Source organism: Fistularia commersonii, chromosome 33 (genome assembly GCF_037954325.1).
Source record: "Fistularia commersonii isolate RoL2024-O1a breed Wild chromosome 33, RoL_Fcom_v1.0, whole genome shotgun sequence".
NCBI classification, from domain to species: domain Eukaryota; kingdom Metazoa; phylum Chordata; class Actinopteri; order Syngnathiformes; family Fistulariidae; genus Fistularia; species Fistularia commersonii.
Genome location: NC_141316.1, coordinates 8,558,636 through 8,580,197, shown reverse-complemented (window position 1 = coordinate 8,580,197; position 21,562 = coordinate 8,558,636). Strand labels below are relative to the sequence as shown.

The window sequence follows — 21,562 nt, the reverse complement described above, 5'->3', positions numbered from 1 at the left end:
GCCTCTTAAAGGCAGCATTACACCCGCGTCGTAACCCTTGAAAGGAGCTCTAGTGGGTGCTCTCTTTTAATGGTGCGCCACTTCACGGTGCGATACCACGCGTCTGTCCTACCTTCCGCTGCCCTTGCCGCGCAATTTTTCCCTTTTCTTCCGCGCCATCTTCGCCGTTCTTAACCCCCGCCGTTCCACGCCGACGTAGCCGCTAACTCGGTAATATTAGCGCTATTAATTATTCAATTCACAGCGAGGGGGACCGGTGTGGGCGACGCTGGATTGCGCCGTTTTGGTGGTTTTATTGATACGGAAAAGTAAATTTCCAGGAATTGAAGGGCGCGTTCATCCGCTAACAAGCCGAGTTCCTTCCTATTGTACATCTGACGCCGGATTTCTCGGAAACGGCGATATAAGTGTTGAAAAACAGTGATATTCATATCGGCTCCGGCCTCATCCCTCTTCAAAAAAAAAAACCCATCTTGACACAAATGGGCTTCTATCCGCCGGTGAGAGTAACTAGCACATGACATCTGTCACACTTGCAGCAAACCCTTCTTATTAGCGAGAGGATCGGTGATCGGTTTGCCACTCCGTCCCAAAGCCCCGCGAGAAAAAAAACGGCGCCGCTGTCACCGCTCGCAGTCTCGCAGACGGCGCTGCGGCGGCGAGATCCCCGCTGTCCGGAAAAACCACCGGGAGCCGTATAATGTGACGGCGCTGCCAGGACACACCGGCTCAGCACATCGGGTTTGGAAATACAAAAAAAAAAAAAAAAAAAATGGCTGCCTCCACACCTGCACACATCTGTGCATCATTACCGTCGATTTCGGCGACTGTCAGACGGACGTGCGACTCCGCCGCGAGGTGACGGCCGTCTTTTTGGAACCGCTCGTTATTCCTCTTTATATTTCTCTTCTTTATTCACGGGTCAATCCCGAAATTCAATTTTGCTTTCCTCCTCCTCCACCACCTCTGACATTTTTCAGAGCCTGGACAATTGAGTCAACAGCCAGAACGTGTAGATTAGGCCATGCGGGGAGAATAAGCTCACAGTGCTGTGTGTGTGTGTGTGTGTGTGTGTGTGTGTGTGAACTACAATTCCTCCCCGAAGAAAGGCAGCATTAGCTCTTGCATCGCGTTGGCAAAAGGTTGCAAGACGCTTCAGTTGCAGAGAGAACCGACTTCAGTTTGCATTAAGTGGAGTTACTGAGCTCAGGGAGCTGAAGGTTCTGCTGCCTCGAGATCAATAAATGGTCCCCGTGCTCGTTCTTCTGGCCCTTTGTATTAAACTTTAGGAGCGTCCGTACTTTACTTCAAGGTAGCGGCGGAGATTAATTCCACCCTCATTCAGCCCCTTTCAAGCGAGAACCCGCTCTCCCCCGTCGGAGGCATGAACTCGTATGTTTGGAAAGTCGAAACTTAAACGCGACCAAGTGAACATTTCCTTCATTTGGAAAAAAAAAGGGACTTTTAAAGAGTATCACAATCACAGGAAATGTTTAAGTTACGGCTGAAATCGAATCTTTCGCAGAGAAATGTGATTTCACCGCTGTCCAGATCGACCCTCCTCCGGTTTCCCGGGTAACAGATTCAGACTTGAATATGTGCATTTTATCCTCGCAGATATTTAAGATGAATATCACCAGCTTCCTTCACAAAGCGAACAGCCGATATCACGCAATATTTTAGCAGCACTCGGAAAAAAAAAAAAAAAAAAAAAAACGCAGAAAGCCCATGTTGATCGGATCGCTGATGTTCTTAGATGTTCAACAAATGCGTTTCCCCTTCCTTTCTTCCACTGGAACCTCTGACACGGAGCGACTCCTGGAAGGGAAGGACGGGCCGATCCCCGCCGCCGGGCCTCATCTGAGCGGGAGATCTCTGTGGAAGCAGCGATGCAGTGCTGGACTCTGGTGGCCAATTCAGGAAACTGAAACAATAAAACCCAGAGCCTTCCTCCTCCCGAAGTTAAACTTCAACTCTGAAAATGCGTTAACGTGAGTTGTTGTATTTTTGGGGGTACTATGTGATAGAAGACTGTCAGCCAGAATAAAAGGAAAGGTGTACAAGACAGTTGTGAGACCAGCGATGATGTTTGGACTAGAAACTGTTACAATGACCAAAAGACAGCAGGCAGAACTAGAGGTTGCAGAGATGAAGATGTTGAGGTTCTCTTTGGGAGTGACCAGGATGGAGAGGATCAGGAATGAGTCTATCAGAGGAATGGCACATGTTTGATGTTTTGGAGAGAAGGTCAGAGAAGCCAGACTGAGATGGTTGGCTCATGGACAGAGGAGGGAGAGTGAATATATTGGTAGACGGATGCTGGAACTGGAGCTGCCAGGCAAGAGGTCTGGAGGAAGACCAAAGAGAAGATTTATGGACGTAGTGAGAGAAGATATGAAGGTAGTTCGGGAGAGAGAGGAGGATACGGAGAATAGGGTTAGATGGAGAAAGTTGACTCGCTGTGGCGACACCTGACGGGAAAAGCCGAAAGAAGAAGTTGTATTTTTTCCGCTGCAGCCTATCCCAGCTGCCACATGGAGACGACGAGTCACCCTCTCTCATTCATACATCTAGACAATTTAGGGTTTCCAGTGAACCTTCTGCGTGTTTTTGGACCGTGGGAGACCGAGGACCCCCTGCCGGAACCCAACCGGGGACCTTCTTGCGGAAGCGCGAACCGCCATGCCTGCCTGTTTCGGCTAGAAAACAATGTTTGCGAAAGAGGAGAAAGTTCTGTTGAGGATTTTGTAGACAAAACTATCTGAGTCTTTCAAGCTTCTCTCAAGACTGAACCGCACGTGAAAACAAAGAGCGCCTGCAGGCCTGCGCGTTCCACATTTCTAGAATAAGTGTGTCACGCGGTGTGGGACCTGCCGCGGTCTCGCCCCGTCCCGGTCTTGATACGATCTGGTCTCGGTCTAAAGAGGTCCAAGCTACAATTGAATAAGAACAATTTTATTTATTCCGAAGGAAATTATTGTGCCAGAGTAACAAGAAAAATATAACAATAATAAATAATAGTAGAAAATTGTATGAACAGTAAAAAAAAATAATATATATATATATACTGCTCAAAAAAATAAAGGGAACACTTGAACAACACAATGTAACTCCAAGTCAATCACACTTGTGTGAAATCATAGTGTCCACTCAGGAAGCAACACAGATTCATTTTGACTTGTTTTAAGGACATTACATCAAAGTTGGATCAGCCTGGAGTTTGTTTTTACACTTTAATTTTGAGTTTGATTCCTAATCAGACCTCCACGGGTTGATACAATTGATTTTCATTGATCATTTTTGTGTGATTTTGTTGTCAGCACATTCAACTGTGTAAAGAGCAAAGTATTTCATAAGAATATTTCAATCATTTAGATCTAGGATGTGTTTTTTAAGTGTTCCCTTTATTTTTTTTGAGCAGTGTATATATATATAGAAAAGGGAGAGTAAGAAACACAAATAAACTATAAAGTGTCTTAAGTAACAAGTGAAAGATAAGGAGTGCACTAGAGAATGAAAAAATATTGTACATGTAGCTGTTGATGAATTATTACAATTTACAGTAAGTGGGTGAGATTTGCTTTTTGTTTTCTTTTTTAAGGTTTTAAGATTTTTAAGATTCCCTGCGGCTGAAGGGAGATGAATTCAATTGCAACAGAATGGCGGCGCGAGAGAGGAATCTAGTAATTCGGAAAAGTGCGCGCATTTTTTTTCACACGGCCAGCCTGGCTACGAACCGCGACCGGCGCCGTCTCCTTTCAGGCTTTGCCAGAGCTGGCACTCGAGTGGAGAAAGTGTCACAGAGCCTGGCTGTCCACATTTCATCATCATCTCGCCGCCCATCCCGGCTGGGCGGACCCGGGCAAATAAGCGACTCCTCCTCGGGGACCCCGAGGCGTTCCGCGGGCCGGGAGGGATATATGATCCCCTCCAGCGTCTCCTGGCCTCGACAGGCATCCTACGGAGAAAATCTGGCCGCGGAGGTCGACTTCACGTGCGCTTTAGAGAGCGATACGTGTGAGCTCCGAGCTAAATCCCCGTGTTTCCTGCCCTGTCATTGACCTGTCTGCTTTAATTGTGCGTTTTTATTTATCGGACTCGGCGAGCCAAAGTCGAACGGGGCCGCAGGCATCACAGAGCGTACCGGGATGACACCGGCAGACATAAAATCCACAGTTGTCTTTTTTGCAAAATGAGTAAAGACGTATCATATGGTCTTTCCTGTTGGACAAAGATAAGACAAAACCTTTGCATACATGTTAGCTGCGTTTAAAGACCCAAAAATGAGCGCGTACTGCAGTTCAACGGCAGAAAACTTTGCAAAAACAAAAGGTTACTCACGCAGAAACGTCTAATTTAAATCAAACAAATGAATGTGATCCACACTATTTTCCATTGTTTGATGCGCCATTGAGCTCCAATGTATAGGAAAACACACTGTCAACCAGAAATAAACAGAAAAAGAAAGATTAGAAATAAAAATGTTTTCGCCGAAGTATTATATTTCACCAAAATAAAACGAGCCGATACGCCACGTATTGATCGAAGGGCGTTCATTAATAAGCAGAATTTCACACACATCGATATAACCAGATGTGTATCGATACCATGTGCCGCATTAAACACAAGACACGGAGGAGTGTGTGTGAGGAGGCCGGCGGGACGGGAACGGCGACTCGACCAATCGGTGAACTCGCTCTGGCGCTCTAATGCGAAACACAAGCGTGTTTCCTTTGCATTACAAATCACCGCTCAACAATGAATGTTTTATGACGTCTCAACGCCGAGTTTCAGATCTCGTTAGGTGGAATCATTAAAAAAAGAAAAAAAGCCGGGGCGGGAAAGGTCTCGGTACGGCTCGGATCGCGGACGGTCGGGATTTTCACGGCAGCCTCTCGGTTCAGAGAGCGGTCTCGACGCGCCGGCTGGTAAAACTCCTTCTCGTTTCGTTCCCTCGGGCCCGTTTTGGACCGGCGCTCGCGTCCAGATGTGCGCCACATGTTCGCCGGCCCGCTCCTTGCCAGGGTCTGCGCAGTTCAGAGCTCACATACCTTTACACCAAATTCCTCTTTCGGGTTTTCTGAACAACATCTGCGGCCTCAATGAAGGAGAACCGCCTAAATCAACCGAATCACGTGGATGATTAAAGATATTAGCATAAACCCACAAGGAATCTGAGGTTACCCCCTCCAGATGGATCAAACCGGCTGTTCTTCGACGTGATACGCAAAGTCCCGAGCCAAAAAGCGCGGAGACGGACGGACGTATTCGATTTCGACCGGTCGGAAGTCCGTAATATTCTTGCAGCCGTTACATACAAGCGCCAGGTAACTTCGGTCGCGGTTACCTCGCCATCCCGTCAGGCCTGCCGGAGCGAAGCCGCAGTCGGACGACGACGAACGGTCTGGTGAAGGTGAAGGACTTCACGTCAAGGTTAAAGAAAATTGGGGTCGATTTGATAATTTTCAAGCTATTTCCTGGAGCGACGAGACGAAGCGGGGATCTCGGGTACGTCATCTGCTTCCGATTTTACACTCAGAACAATTACAGAGCCCCGTGTTTTAAAAGTCGACCCGGAGTTTGTATCCTTGGACGCAAATTCGAAAGTGACGTTGCACAACTAGCTCGGACAAAAGCCGCAAACTTAACCGCTTGACCAAAAATCATTTCGGACCCATCGAGGCTTCAGAAGAAGACGTTTTTTGAACATTTTGTTATTTTTTGTGTCTGTTTGACGGCTGCAAGCTTACCTCTTCTCGCCGTCCGACAGCATTGCGGTCGCGGTCCAGAAAAGGGGGCGTCGCAAGAGTGGAGCCCAGGTTATGTGGCTGGGAGTCCGTCAAAATGGATTTTAAAAGGTAAATAATGACGTGAATGACACCTGGGAAGGACGAAAACACGGTGTAGCGCATGGGGTGGGCAATTATTTAGGCATTTCTTATTGAATTTTTGATTTAATTTCATGTAAATTGAAAAAAATGAAAATTGCAATTTAAATATTTAAATTTTGGGGGCATTTTATTTCAACTTTAAAACCATTATTGATCGTATAAATGTACCGACATTGTTTTGTATGTAATCATCCATACAAAATAAACAAAAGGGGAAAAAAAACAGCGTTTCTAAATTCAATATTGATTGAAAACACTTGCCCAGAGTGCACTGATAATGGAAGGCCAAAAGATACAGGAAGTAAGCCTGTATCTGTTGCTGATCATCAGCAGGTGTGAGTGTCATGACGAGACATGTGTGTGTGTGTGAGAGAGCAAAGCCACGCCCACCAGGGATTCGAAAACACACATTTTGAAAAGGTTATTTTCAAATGGTGAATGACTTGACTTCTAGACAGCGGGTTTCCTGCCTGCACAGCGGACGTCTCTGCCGCCGCTCGTCTCTCGGTTTTAATCTGCACCCCTTCGGTACGAACCTGTGCATATGTTTGGATGAACGCGGCATTATCTGCGGCAGTTTCCTCTTTCACTGCCAGATGGATGGCGGATAATCCAATTGATCGTAGCAACCAGAGCAGGACGGCGAGGACGGCCCTCTGAGCCTCGGTGGGTTTTTACAGCGAGGAAAACCGATAACTCCCTTGTTCCCGTTCTATCAAAATCTATTCTTCCTCTTTTTTTTTTTTTTTTACCCCCCTTTCGCCCTTCCACTTCTCCGAGGTAATCGATTCTCCGTCTGGGATGGCGACCTCACAGGGAACATGAAACCGTCGCGTTCAAAGAGCTGCATCGCTGGAACCTAAATCAAAATTTATCAGATATGCAAAAAATAAAACTGGAATATTGTTATTTATTTTTCGCGCAGGATGATTTGACCCCAGGTGTTATTCTAGCGTGCTCTTCTCAGGTGAATCATCCTTGAAAATAACATTTCATATCGCAATTGAGCTGTTACTTCGCAACAAATACGATCAAGCGAAAAATAAATCCGGTAAAAACAGTAAAAACACAAACATTTGACATGCGATCTGGAAATGATTGTGATAGATGACATATTTAACCTTTATTTCAGCTTAGAGGACTCCATTACAATGAACATAACCATCCTGTCCTGCTGGTATTGATCTTTATCAATGAACTGATCGCTTACCATCACTTTGCGTTAGCGATCGAAAGCAGCGTCTCCTTTTTTTTTGTTTTTCCGTTCCGAGCGAACTTAAATGGAAGCAGCAGCCGGGCTTTCCTCTGAAAGAGAATCTGTTTACGTTTATGTATGAACAACAACAGGATCTTCTTCTTCTTCCGTCTCCATCTGACCCTCCAAACCAAACACCGCGGCTGTTTTCACCTCCGTCTTCAGCACCTTTCGTTCTACCTGACGAAGGCGGTGATGAGAACCAGGTTTCAATTAGATTAAGAACGTTCACATTTTGTATTCTGAAGACAAAAGAAATACAAGCGAGTGTTAGATACGGGTTATAATTCCCGAGGTTAGGACGCGTCTCGTGTCTCTTTGAAAGCTATTTTTATTCCTCCGTTTGCACGAGGATAGGTTGGGGACCAATAACGGAAAAAAAAAAAAACAACTCTTGCACGATGAAAACAAAGGGTTGTGTCTAAAAATACCCGCGTGAGCTATTTCCGCCGGAAAGAAAGCCGTGCGAAAAGTGTTTGCAGACGTTTAATACATTTCCGGGTGGGTGAGGAAACCAATACTACAGAGCAAATCGTTTTTTTTTTGCTGTATTGGCACGAGAAACATGCTTTTTCGTCTTGAAATTGTGCATATTAAGGACAAAACCCGACATCGTCATTAGGAAACAAGCTTTTATAACACTAAGTAAAAAAGAAACAACAACCTGTGACTAACGGTGGGAGTTTTGTCGGAGGTAAAAACTCCCGATTCGTGAAATTTCTTCCAAAACCAAACCGACAAACTCAATGTGTCGTCCCTGCGACGGAGACGGGACCAAAACGTGACTAAATGATGATTTTAACATAAACGAGAGGCATGGAAAACCCTGCGCTTTACGCTAGCGACGCCTAATATTAATAAACACGAAAGAAAGGCCTAGAAGCAGCCCCTTCTCCGGCAGAGACGGTCGGGCCGCTTCGTCCTAAAACACTCTTACTTTGTCTTACGGTTGCAATCACACACAAACACACACTTTTTAAGTTTTTCCACTAAATGCCGTCACGTCCGCCGTGCCGTCTCTCCCAAGAGTTCACGTATGATAATGCAGTCAGACCCGCTGAAAATGGCTGCCTCGCACCCCCGTTTTGAATTTAAATCCAATTTCTGGAGATCAAACTCCACTCGGACGTGGACGATCTCTTTATGTTAGCTCTCGATCATCTTCTCCTCCGTAGAGATAATTATTGGTTCCGGCTGGCTGCACGTACTCCTCAGTTTTGTCCCAGTCGGAGACCCAGCCTCCTCCTCCTCCTCCGTTGGGATCGGCCCCCTGGTTCGTGGCTCCGTAACCCGCTCCCCCGCTCGTGCGATACAGCTCCTCCGTCTCGTTGGCGAGCTCGTCTTCGTCCAGGATGCCGCATTTCTCGTCGCTCAGCTGCTCCGGCTCGGCCCAGGCTTGCTTCTCTCCAGATGCGAAAAGGCCTGCGGCGACGGAGACGAAGGTGTCACCGCGCAGGGCGGAGACGGGGCGGGTGGAAGACGAGACGGGGAAAGCGGAATACGCACCGTAGAATATAACGCCGCCGTAATGGACGAGTGAAGCGATGAGGAACACGCCCTGCCACTCCTCACGCGTCTGTCGCAGGGGAGCGATAGGAAACAAGGTGGTTGTCGCGGTTTAGAAAAAGGTATGACAAAACAGACATGAAGATAAAATGAGCTTCAAACAAAAACACGGAGTCATTTTGAAGTTTTGGATCTCGGATCGCCCTTTTGAGAAAGGACCGATGTTGTCTTCTCTAAAGCCGGGCTCGCGAAAAACCATCATCTCACGTTAAGTCTCAGACTCGTCTGAGACCAAAGACTGTGGATCTACTTTGCAAAGATTTGGAGAAGACGCGTGAAAAAACTGCAACTAGATTCTTGTCTCATCACGCAATGTTTTCCTTTCATGCCGATACCAGGTTTCCGGTTTTGTTGGTTTTGTCGGTTGCTTATTCAGTCTTAAGGGAGCTTCGGATTTCGGATTTCCCCCCGACTTCCAGTTTCAAGTCCGGGACTGGGAAATGGTAAGGTGGAAGCCCGCCATAAGACAGTCATTACATTACATTACATTACATTGCATTTGGCAGACGCTTTTATCCAAAGCGACTTACAATAGCAGTCCCTTCATTGCTGTGGTTCAAGTCCGGTGAGGACGTGCAGCAAATGTACTCCCCCGCCCGCCCCAACTCCCAAAATCATCGACGTGACAAAAGCCTCAACTAGTAGCAGGTAGCAACAGCCTGCAGCCGTTTCAGGACCGACGCCACCCTTTTGCGGTTGTGAGATATTGAGAAATGCGACTTGAACCTATACTTTCTCAATCCAACCGAGTAGTTATGTCGGTCAGAACTTGTTATGAAACGACTTTCTCCAAATCTGCAGCTCACATTTATCGAACCGGATGACGATTTAGCTCCTAACTTTAGACAGTCTTACCTTGTGTTTGGTCATAGCTCCCACTATCAGCGGGCAAACCATACCAGACAACGTGCCCACACCGTTGGAGATCCCCATGAGAATACTGGCGTAGCGTGGGGCGATATCCAAGTGGTTAACATTGAAACCTAAAGATGGAGGGCAAAGACAACATGCGGTTTGCTTGCAAAAGGAAGAATATTGCTATCATAAGTTCAAGTATAAACATACTGACTAGATGGATTCACCTGAGATAGCAAAGCCGGAAAATCCCACCGCCAGAACCAGAAATGTGATGGCAACGCCCTTTGTGTGTGAGAAGCCGACCACCAGCAGCAGAGTGGCCTCCATCCCGAATCCTGAAGCAAAGAAAGTGCGGAATCGTCTCACCCGGGACCATTTTTACGTATCGTATCTCGACATTGCGCACGTAAATTGCCATCAAGCGAATTCATTCCTGTACATGTCCTCATAGTTCTGTGATTTCATGAATGTATGAACTTTCACGGAACCTGAGACTGACGCCGCTATCGGGATATGCACACTGGATGCCTCTCCGTTTTCAGTAGGCTATCGATTTGTCAAAAATAGCAGACAATCATAGAGACGGCTCTTCTGCCTTGCAGTGAGTCAGTGTTTCATTATGCAGCAAACGTCCCACCGCTGCCTGCTAAATACGATAGACGCGCACGCAATTAGCCCTCAAGTTTCAGCTGCAGTTGCTGATAAATAACACTACACAAACTACTGAAAAAGGTTGAAAACCCCTATGTGGGCTATTCCATGCGCAATAATTCGCCTTTCCCACAAACACTGCAGAATTTAGCTATATAATTCACATTTATGGCTGTACCTCCTACAATTTCCCTCCAGCCTTGTTAGTTGTTTCTTACCTCCACAGTTCATGAGTTTCCTGACATTAGTGGTGGTCATTATGTGGTTGGAGCGCAGGTGGTCGGCAATCTGACCACCGATTGGAACGATTATGGTCATGACGAGATGAGGGAGCGCGGAGACGATGCCCACCTACGTGGAAAAAAAAACACCATATAGGGTCAACAAAAACATCGGGAAATCAGTCTATCTGCATCAAACCCACAAGAGACATTCATTTTTTTAAGTAAACAGTTAAAAGGCAGGTCAATGTGAATGTCCAGTGAGATTAGAAATTGAACAACATTGAAAAATACGTCATTATCCATATCCGTTCGTGTATCACAATACAAGATCTGTAAATGTGTATATTCTCCAGTCAAGTCATATTTATACAGATAGTCGTGTTTGTGCTCTGGACACCTGAGCTATTCTACCTCTTAGACACTCTGTGTTGACTTGGATTATTATCTGCTCTACAGTTTCCTTGTATAAGCTGCTTTTCTTTCCATACTGAGTCCAAATCTCGTTGCACTACAATTACAATAAAGACCATTCTGTCCTATTCTGATTTCGACTAAGATAAATAAATGTCATCCAAGGACATAAAAACATTTTGTTCACTCAAGTATTGACCCCGGGCTACCCGTAATAGCAGGAGCACCTGCAACCCTTTCTCCTCGGTACCTTTGCCAGGAGCATGTCAACGGTTTGACATGCAAACATCAGGCTTATGTAGGTTAATCGTGAGTAATAGATTGCTAATCACTGCTAAATCAAAGCTAACACAAGGCTAATTGGTGTTAAAAGTAGGTCAGCATAGACTAATAAGGGCTACTAATCTGTTACTCGAAGCCTGAAGATTTTCATGACAGGTACCCATGGCTAGCATGTGGCGAAGGAGGTGGAGTCAGAAGAGGCTAGCACGTGATTCAAAGATGTTACATGTGTACATCAAGATGTACACATATACATGAAAGAAACCCAAAAGCGAGTATACAATGAGAATGGAAAACACAAGCTAACACATGTTAGGTAAGAAAACCAAAAGCTAGCATATAATGGGAAAGGTAAACACAAGCTAAGAGATGTAAGGGAAGGAACATACAAGCAAACACATGTTATGGAAGGAACCAACAAGCTAACACATGTTAGGGAAGGAAAACACAAGCTAGCATATATCGCGAAAGGAAAACACAAGCTAACACATGTAAGGTAAGAAAACCAAAAGCTAGCATATAATGGGAGAGGAACACACAAGCTAACAAGTGTTAGGAAAGGAACACACAAGTTAACACATGTAAGGAAAGGAAATAACCACCAAGCATATAATGGGAAAGGACCACACAAGCTAACAGGGGTTATGAAAGGAACACACAAGCTAACAGCTAACATGTTAGAAAAAGAATACACATGCTAACATGTGTTACAAAAGGACCACACGTGCTAACACATGTTATTAAAAGAACACACAAGGTAACACATGCTAGGAAAGGAACATACAAGCTAACATATGTTAGGGAAGGAAAACACAAGCTAGCATATAACGCGAAAGGAAAACACAAGCTAACACGTGTAAGGCAAGAAAACCAAAGGCTAGCATATAATGGGAGAGGAGAAAACAAGCTAATAAGTGCTAGGAAAGGAACACACAAGCTAACACATGTAAGGAAAGGAGCCAACCAACTAGCATATAATGGGAAAGGAACACACGAGCTAACATGTGTTATGAAAGGAACACACAAGCTAACAGCTAACGTGTTAGAAAAGGAACACACAAGCTAACACATGTTACAAAAGGAACACACGAGCTAACACATGTTGTGAAAGGAACACACACGCTAACAGCTAACACATTAGGAAAGGAATACACAAGCTAACACTTGTTAGTAAATGAACACACAAGTGAACACATGTTAGGAAAGGAACACACACTAACACATGTTTGCAGAGGAACACACAGGCCAACTCATGGCAGTGAAGTGCTATAAATGACATCCAGATGCTAACACATGTTTCCAAACATAATGCTTAAATGGAAAGCCAACAAAATTCAGATGTTCATTTTCCAACACTCGATGCCAAAACGTGCTTCTGTATGTGACACATATAAACATGTATTCTTACCTTGCTGATCTCAAAACCAAACACCTCCTCGAAATACGCCGGCTGGCTGATGAGAAGCAGGTAGAACGTCCAGCTCCTGCAAAAATTAGCCACGATGATGGCGTAAACCGGCATGGAGGTGAAGAACGCTCTCCAAGGCGTGTTGAATTTCTAAAGGACAGAAACAATCAGTATTAACCAGCTTTTTATCATTATCATTATTATTAGTGTTATTGTTGTTGTTGTGATCATTGGTGGAGGTTCTCAGTCATCCAGGTCAGAGGTAATTCTTGTCAAAATGTTCTTTTCATGGAAAATTGACTTGATTTTCTTCCCTTGAAGATGTTTCAACTCTCATCCGAGATGCTTCTTCAGTTCATTTCTACACTTTGAAGCCTCTTTAACAGAAGAAAATCAAGTCTAGTTGAAGAACATTATTATTATTATTATTGTTATTATTATATTGTTGTTGTTATTATTATTATTATTTGATATTATTATTATTTACAATTATTGTAGTTGTTTGTTATTATTATTATAATCATTATTATCATTATTATCATTATTATTATTATTATTATTATTATTATTATTATTATTATTGCTGACAGTATTATTTAAATTCGATATGATTTTTAAAATATTATTTTAAGTGGAAAAACACCGCACTTTGCAGCAGTTTCACACCTTGCAATTTTCAAAGCGCTTTACGCTGGATTGCATTCACCCAGCCATTAAAATTTGTTAACCTTACACACACCTTGCTTTAGCATCTTTACACTGCATATTCAGAGCCATCATACATATGTATATATATATATATATATATATATATATATATATGTATGTATATATATATATACATATGTATATATATAGTGTAAATCTCATTAGTACTGTGAACTTCACTTATAGTTACAGTGTAAGTTAGAAGTTGTAAGACCCGACTGACCGATATGGATTGTTGGGTTGAATCTCCGATGCTCTCCTCGATGTACCGCCTCTCCTCCTCGGTGATGGTGGGATGGGCCGCCGGACTCTCGTAGGACACCAGGATCCAGAAGCAGTACCACATGATCCCAAACGTTCCTGACGGGAGGAAAGGGAAGAGGCGGGTGGGAAGACGGGGAAAATAATAGAAGGGACAGAAACACCAGCCTTCGTCTGAGACATTCTTCTCAACATTTGGTTGCAATTACTTAGTTATTGAATACATTAACAATTTGATGGCGGTTTAATTTGGAATTTTTTAGTCATTTTTCTTCAATTTTCTCCAGACAGAGATGCAACTGATCGTCTCATACCAAAATAAGAAAAATAAAGAATAGAAATTTTGATTTTTCAAGCTACGGGGCTTTTGAGTCGCCAAATATCCATCCAATCCACGCCGAGCTTAAATCTCATTCAATTCTGAATGAATGATCATGATGCTTCCCACTGCAGGCTCCTCATATATGATATCTGGATTGATCGAACATAGATTTCGACAATCGCTCCGTATTTCACTAATTTGGGACGCATACGGCGTTTAGACATTTTACCATAAACGTAGAACACCGAGGACCATCCCGAATACTGAACAAGGATCCCTGCCAGCGGCATGGCGATCACAGCACCGGCATAGGAACCTAAAGAACCACAGTAACGTTGCAAGTTGGTGAAAATCGCATGACGTAAAACAGAAACGATGAAAGAAACGTGCATATCGGACTCACCACAAAAGGCGGTTGTCGCGAGGCGACTTCTCTCAAGAGGCGGGGCCCATTTTGCCCAAATCCCATGACAGGCTGGATAAGAAACCCCCTGCGGATGGAAGGGTGGAGATCCCAACGGTCAAATATTTACCCAGAAATCCGTCTCCTCTATTATTCTCGCGTTCAAGAAGAAAACAGGAACAGCGAAATACCTCTACGAGTCCCTGGAACACTCTGACGAGGATGACGCAGCCAAAGTGCATTCGAGCTGCCGAGGGGATCAGCATATTCAGGAAGGACGTGGCCACGATGGCAAAGCCAAACACCCTGGAAGAGGAGGTCGTCAGAGAGATCGGAACGAATGAGCACAGCTACGATTAGCCGCGAGCGATAAACAAACCTGTTGGCCGCAAACTTCTGGCAGATGAACCCCCCTGGGATTTGGGTGACTATGTATCCCCAGAAGAAGGACCCGTGGATCATCCCCACCGTCTCAGGGTCCCAGTCGAACTGCGCATCCTGTTGCAAGAACGCAAATATCAAGATTTAGATCCCTGCGGTTCACCGAGGTCACACGGAAAACCCGCTTTGAATTAGCGCAAGAGATCCGGCACCTCAACCGCGTCCAGAATCGCCCGCCGCATTTCCGATTTCTGCTTTTCCGCACGAAAAGATTTATATCACGCGTTCGCCATCATGAGCTGTAAGGCTCAGAAGAAACCGGGAAGCGTTCTACAGCTTTTCTTTGAGGAGCATACCCTGGATAAAAAATCCATACTCTTCTTGAAGGACACTACGGACTCTCCAGGAATCACTCGTCCTGATCGGAAATAAGTATCTTCGATCAAAAGGCGGGAGTGGTAGTTTTCTCTAGATTGGACCAGTGGGTCTTCCACCATTCACCCGCTCCTTGACAGGTCTGGCCAATTTAGAGTCTCCAAAGAAGAAGCTCCTGCAGATTTTGGACGTGTACCTTACTTTCTCCTCCGCTTTGAAAACCGCTTGACTTGTTCGTTTCCGCCGGCTCCGAAATCCACCATCACTCACCACTACGATCTCCTTGTTGTCCCTGTAGATGGTGTGGCTGTTGACCATGCTGACGATGGCCACCCCCAGGTTGCAGCGGATCCCGAAGGAGATGCAGAAGCCGATGCCGGAGAGGATCGCGATGATGTATCTCCTGGGCAGACCGAAGCACGTGCAGTCCACGACGGGCGCCTCCTTCTCCTCCACCAGCTCCGGCCGACCCTCCGCCGACAACTCGATGGTCTCGCCGTTCTCCTGCTTCTTCTCGAGAGCCCTGCGAGCCAACGGAGACCAAAGGTTGAGGCGTTGTTGTTCAGACGATACAAATGTTTATGAGGTGAATCATAAAATATATGACATGGACGCGGCGTACGCTCGGAAATCACATTGTGCTTTTTTTTTTTTTTTAAATCTTCTGCTGCAGGCAGACGGCGTTCTGGTTGGGTCGGCCCGGCGGACGGATCGCCGATGTTCAGACGGTCTTCCCGACGGGGAATTTGAGCGCTGACAACTCAACGCCTTAACAAGAGGCGGCCTGTCAGCCTGCCTCCGCCGGACCTCGCTGACGCACGCCATCCTTCGCCGTCTCCTCAAGGTCTTTCGTTTTTCTCTGGTGTTGCAGCGGCGAACCTGCCAGAGCCGGAGGACGTAGAGTTACCGTGTACGATGGGAAACTTGTCTCCCGCCGCAACTCGTCTCAGCTGAGAATCCGTGACCTCTGCAAGCCTCCGGTCTTGCGGGCATCAAATATGGATCCGGATCATCTATTAAACATGAGCGGTGCAACGCCGACTCCTCAGATCAGACCGGACGGCGCATCCAGATGTGAAAAACAAAAAGCCATTTCTATCACGACCGTGTGTCAGACGGGGGGGAGGGGGGGACGGTTCGGGCGTCTTCAGTTTGTCACAGAGGTTATCTTGTTTTAGCTGCAAGACGGAGGGAAATAGCGAACGCAGCTTCCGGTCGTCACGTGCGCGGAGCCAAAGAATGCTGACTGGGAATGGTGAACGTCTGGGATTCTTTCATCTCCTTGCACTTTTCTCCCGTTCACGCACCGAGGCGCCGACCGCGCCATCGAGAGCCACGGCAGGGGTTTCGGCATCTTGCCGAAGGACGCTTCGGCGTGCAGACGGGAGGAGCCGAGAATCGAATCCGCGTTGAGGGCGAATCGGCCGCGTTAACACCTCCTGCTACATCTCAAACTTTAATATCGAATTATCCACCAGGGCATGAGAGGACACTGAATAGAACTGTTTGAATCCCAAAGGAAATTCTTTTACCGGAAGGTTCCAACATTACCTCCATTCACTTGAAACATGATATTGATTTTATCGGTCAGATTTGAAAGGGGAGGAGTTATAAAATTTGATGGCCACATGTGAGAAAGGAGCGCGATGCTCCTGCGGACTCGGTCTACGGCTGATGGTGACGGTCGAGCCCGTGGTATCTGGGCTCGCTCAGCAAAGGGGGCGTCCCGTCCTAATCAGAAGGTCGGAGGTTCGATTCCCGGCGGACGCCTGCGTGCCGAAGTGCCCTCGAGCAACACGGACCTTAAACGCCTCCGGACGATCTGGTTAACGCCTTGCATCGCAGCTCCGGGAGCGTTTAACACAGCTTTGCAACATATTCTGGGGTCTCGTCTTTTTTTTTGTTTCTTTTTTTTTCACATGAAAGAAACCCAAAAGCTAAGATACAATGAGAATGGAAAACACAAGCCAACAAATGTTGGGTAAGAAAACCAAAAGCTAGCATATAATGGGAAAGGTAAACACAAGCTAAGAGATGTTAGGGAAGGAACCAACAAGCTAACACATGTTCGGGAAGGAAAACACAAGCTAACACATGTAAGGTAAGAAAACCAAAAGCGAGCATATAATGGGAGAGGAGAACACAAGCTAATGAGTGTTAGGAAAGGAACACACAAGCTAACACATGTTCGGGAAGGAAAACACAAGCTAGCATACATTGCGAAAGGAAAACACAAGCTAACACATGTAAGGTAAGAAAACCAAAAGCGAGCATATAATGGGAGAGGAGAACACAAGCTAATGAGTGTTAGGAAAGGAACACACAAGCTAACACATATAAGGAAAGGAAATAACCACCTAGCATATAATGGGAAAGGACCACACAAGCTAACATGGGTTATGAAAGGAACACACAAGCTAACAGCTAACATGTTAGAAAAAGAATACACATGCTACCATGTGTTACAAAAGGAACACACATGCTAACACATGTTACTAAAGGAACACACAAGATAACACATGTTAGGGAAGGAACACACAAGCTAACATATGTTCGGAAAGGAAAACACAAGCTAGCATATCACGCGAAAGGAAAACACAAGCTAATGCATGTAAAGTAAGAAAACCAAAAGCTAGCATATAATGAAGAATCCGAGAAAACCCAGGTTCGACCCGACCGGAGGAGCTCGGCGGAATTAAACCGCATCGTGTTGTAAAACAGAGAGAGGACGCCGACGGCCGACGGCTCCCTCACACTCGCTGCCGCAGAGTTCACTTCTGATTTTGCTCATTTCAAAATTTATCCCGGTGTCAACGACGAATCACTTTACTATGCAAATATAAATCACACGGAGCCGATTTGTTACAGGGAGACGGTATTCTCCCCATCTTTGACACTGATCAAGTATTAATGAAGTGAATTATTAATATCCCTGGCTCTCTTGAACTATTTCTGTCTGGCTGCAGCTCTCGCCTCGTTCCCGTCACTCGCTTTTTTTTTTTTTTTTCCCCCTCATCTCCAAACCCTTCCTTTTTTGCTCTTAGCATCTCCCCAGACTCACACACTCATGTTGCACAATTTCACATCATCTCCTTCCCTTGTAACACCAATTAATTTCCCCGCGTCTGCACCACGGCCGCAAAAGGACAGATTTTTTTCGGGGTTGTTTCTTTTCTTTTTTTTTTTTACCCATCTGCCGCTCTGACTTTTCATGACTGAACCTTAATTAAAGACAATCCGTTGTAATCCTCACAAGCGACCTGACCTTCTCCCTCGTACGCTCGTGGATTGCAGTGGGGGGGGGGGGGGGGTCAGGGGGCTTCGCGGAAACAGTAGAACCCACCTTAGGTTGAATCTTCATAGGTTCACAAACATGTTTTCTGTGTTTTTTTTGGGGGGTTTGAATCGCTAAATTCATACGTGAAGGACGAAGGCCGGGGATCTGTGATTGGACGAGGCTAAAAGCCGTTGTTGGTTGTTTGCAGGGATGAAGACGATTCACAGGATACACAAACTCATGATGCAATCTGGACCCGCTCTGGAGCCAAGGCGTACATCTAGACCTGCACGATTAGCGATTCCAAGAAGCGAGACTTCATCGGTCGCAGCGGTTCAGTCAAACGACCCTGCGGTGAACAGTGAATGGAATAGAATAGTCCAAAATGTGCGACTTGGTGTCAAACTCGAGGCCCGTGGGCCGGTTCGGGCCAACAAACGGGTTCAATCTGGCTCGCAAAGCTAAAAGATACCAGGTTTCAGGGGGGAACTGAACAATAGGTACATTAACAGTTGTTAATATGTCATGATTTTACCCGTCTGACCCACGTGGGAATAGATTTTCCTCCGTATCCTAAAATGAGTTTGACCCCCCCCTTGCCAAGATGGTCCAAGACTTGGTCCAGGAGCCTCATTTGATGTCCAGGGGGCCGACCGGTAAAATCGTAGCGTAATTATCTAGAAGTAACACTCAGAACAAATTTTTCCTTTGTTTTAGTGTAAAAGAGAACAGGTCATTCATAAAAATCTTTCTATGTGATGAAGTGATGCTTTAAAAAATACACAACAAACAACCTGAGATTCATGAAGAAAAGTAAGTGCAACGTCAACAACACTGTGCGTCAGTTCTGTCGTCTCAGTTCTCCGTGCATTTGGTTGTATTTTTCGCCCAAACTTGCTGCACCCACACCAAGCATACTGGTTTCTTATTAACCTAAACGGACAAATAACAAGCGGTTCGTTTTTCTTGGAAAGCCCTACACTCCATGTCCACTTTTCTCTTTTTTTTAACGACGACGACTGGCTGATGAGGGTTTCGGGTCCAACGGAAAAGCAGGCACATTTCTAACAATAGATAAAAATGCTATATACACGCTACAATGCTATTTACAGACCCGGAAGCTGCGTTGCTGCCGTCTGCTGTAAGTTGTGAGTCACATGTTGTTGTGCCGTGTTGCTAACACTTGCTCAAACAGTGCACCCCTAGCAGACGATATAGGAACTGCGTTTTTACTTTTAAAAAAAGGAGTTCATGATTTTTTATGTATTTTTTAAAATTGTAGATTTATTCCAGGGGCCGGATCGGACCCCCCGGCCGTGCCGGCACCGGCCCGCGGGCCGTACGTTTGACACCCCTGATCTAAGACGCCCGGCTTCCTGTCCTGTTCTGTCCTGTCCTGTCCTGTCCTGTCCTGTCCTGTCGCGTGATAAAACCCAAAGCCGTGGAAACCTGGTTGCAGAGCATTACGCATGAAAGCGAAACACCGGCGAGGCCCTGCGGAAGCTTATAGGTTGCTGCCGTGGACCGGCGTAGTCCGAGCACCCTAATCCAGAGAGAGGCCCGGGCAGGAGGAGGGCGGGGGGGGCTTCTTAGAGAGAGAGAGAGGTGGGGGTGACCAAGGTGTGCGGCCTGCCTGCAGGGATTTACGTGGCCGACAGCTTGGACCAGCGGAGGCTATTTCTGGAGAGGATTTAAGTGTTTAAACGCCGCATGAAATCCCGAGAGAAAAGAAAGGGGGCCCGGCGGAGCCTGGACGCCCGGAACTTTCCAGGCCTTCCGGGCCCTGTTGTGAAAACACATCTGCTTGGTTTTGGAAAAATCTCCAAATGACACCCGCGGATTTAAAAAAAAAAAAACAACAAAAAACAGGCGACTTCCACGACTCCGGTTCCTCCTGACAAACTGATAAACCAACAAGAGCAAAACACAACTTCAGTAAGGCATGTGTGTGTGTTTTCATGATTCTTTGGAGTGCAGGCTCAAGATTGTTTCTCTCTATTCTGACTTTGGATAAGAAGCGATGAACCCGTCCAGGGGACAGATGTGTATCCAGGTCTCCCAAAGGTCTCACACTTCATAACCCTCGGCATCAAAAGAGCAGCGGGGACTATATTATTAAATGTTATATTTGCAGCGGGCTGCAAAATACAAGGCGTCTCCTGTGACAGGAGGAGGGAGTGGGAGTGGGAGTGGGGTGTGGGGTGGGGGGGGGAATTACGCAGGAAGCTTTTATGCGTGTCTGGCTTTACATACCCGTAAATCTTCCCCAGAGTCTTGGCTGCCACGGCCTTAAACCTGTCCGGCCGGATCTCCATCCTCACGACTCCAGGATCCAACCGACGCACAAGCTTTGCGCGCTGCCTCCCGCACCGCGCCGCCCGCTGGGGGGGTGGAGGGGGGAAGGGTGGGTGCGGGGTCTCACCCACGCATGCAAAAAGTCAACTTCTCTGTGGTTTCCGGTCCGGGGGGGGGGGGTGGTGGTGGTAGAGGAGGATGGAGGACCCGTCCGAAGACTTAATCCGCCTTCAGATGCGCGGCTGGGGAACCGCACATGGTCCGCTCCTGCGGGTCACTCCCTCAGAGGCCACCGCAACTTCCCTGCCTCTTCCCGCATCCGCCGAGCTTCTCCGCCCGCTGGAGGGGAAACTTCCGCCGGGACTCACGGCCGCACGGCGCCGCTGGCCGTGGTCCTGAAGCTGGATTAGATCTAATCTCCCTCCGGGAGTAACGTGGGGAGCGCACGGCGGCGCGGCGCGGCGCGGCCAGGCGCGTCCCCGCCTCCCCCCACCCCCACCCCCACCCCACTCCCCACGCAGCTATTCTGGGAGCCGTGCGTGGACGGGTGGGTCCAAGCACAGGAGCGGAACTCACAGGTATTTGCGGGACGGGCGGGGGCTTCTGTTATTAACGCGTTATTACTATCATTGTGTTGTATTGGTGATAAAGTGAACAACATTTGAGATGAAAAGAGTTTATATACACACACACACACACACACACACACACACACACACACACACACACACACACACACACACACACACACACACACAAAACTCCCTTAATACAATCACACAACCTCTGCCTCTTCTACACTCCACCTTTTTTTTTTTTTGTCTTCTATCATCTATTTTTATTCTGCTGTATAAACAAGTCTGTTTATTTTCTTTTACATTTTTGCGCTTCTTTTTCTGCGCGCCTCTGGATGTGGGTTTGCACAAAATTTGGCCACGTTTCTTATGATGATAGAAACTCTTTCAAACACAAAAAAACAATTAAACATCATGAA

General features: G+C 46.3%; 1 protein-coding gene across 1 annotated transcript; it reads right to left on the bottom strand.

The window, feature by feature from the left end:
- Positions 1–7,618: 7,618 nt before the first annotated feature.
- LOC147214912 (vesicular glutamate transporter 1-like) lies at positions 7,619–20,674 on the bottom strand. Its single transcript, XM_086140215.1, has 13 exons — positions 20,527–20,674; positions 15,267–15,519; positions 14,620–14,738; positions 14,432–14,546; positions 14,241–14,328; positions 14,067–14,153; positions 13,478–13,614; positions 12,547–12,696; positions 10,440–10,572; positions 9,795–9,905; positions 9,568–9,695; positions 8,653–8,722; positions 7,619–8,568 (listed from the first exon to the last, which is right to left on the bottom strand). Exons 1-13 carry the CDS (start codon positions 20,586–20,588, stop codon positions 8,288–8,290), a joined length of 1,734 nt encoding a protein of 577 aa, XP_085996341.1. The 5' UTR covers positions 20,589–20,674; the 3' UTR covers positions 7,619–8,287.
- Between the last annotated feature and the right edge of the window lie 888 nt (positions 20,675–21,562).

What these genes read in the sequence shown, in the direction of transcription:
- LOC147214912 (XM_086140215.1), bottom strand. Translation starts at nt 20,588, where the DNA reads ATGGAGATCCGGCCGGACAGGTTTAAGGCCGTGGCAGCCAAGACTCTG. An exon ending in ACTCTGGGGAAGATTTACGG is followed by an intron (nt 15,520 to 20,526) that starts GTATGTAAAGCC and finishes GTTGGCTCGCAG; the next exon opens with GGCTCTCGAGAAGAAGCAGG. An exon ending in TTCCGGCTTTGCTATCTCAG is followed by an intron (nt 9,696 to 9,794) that starts GTGAATCCATCT and finishes CTCCATCTTTAG; the next exon opens with GTTTCAATGTTAACCACTTG.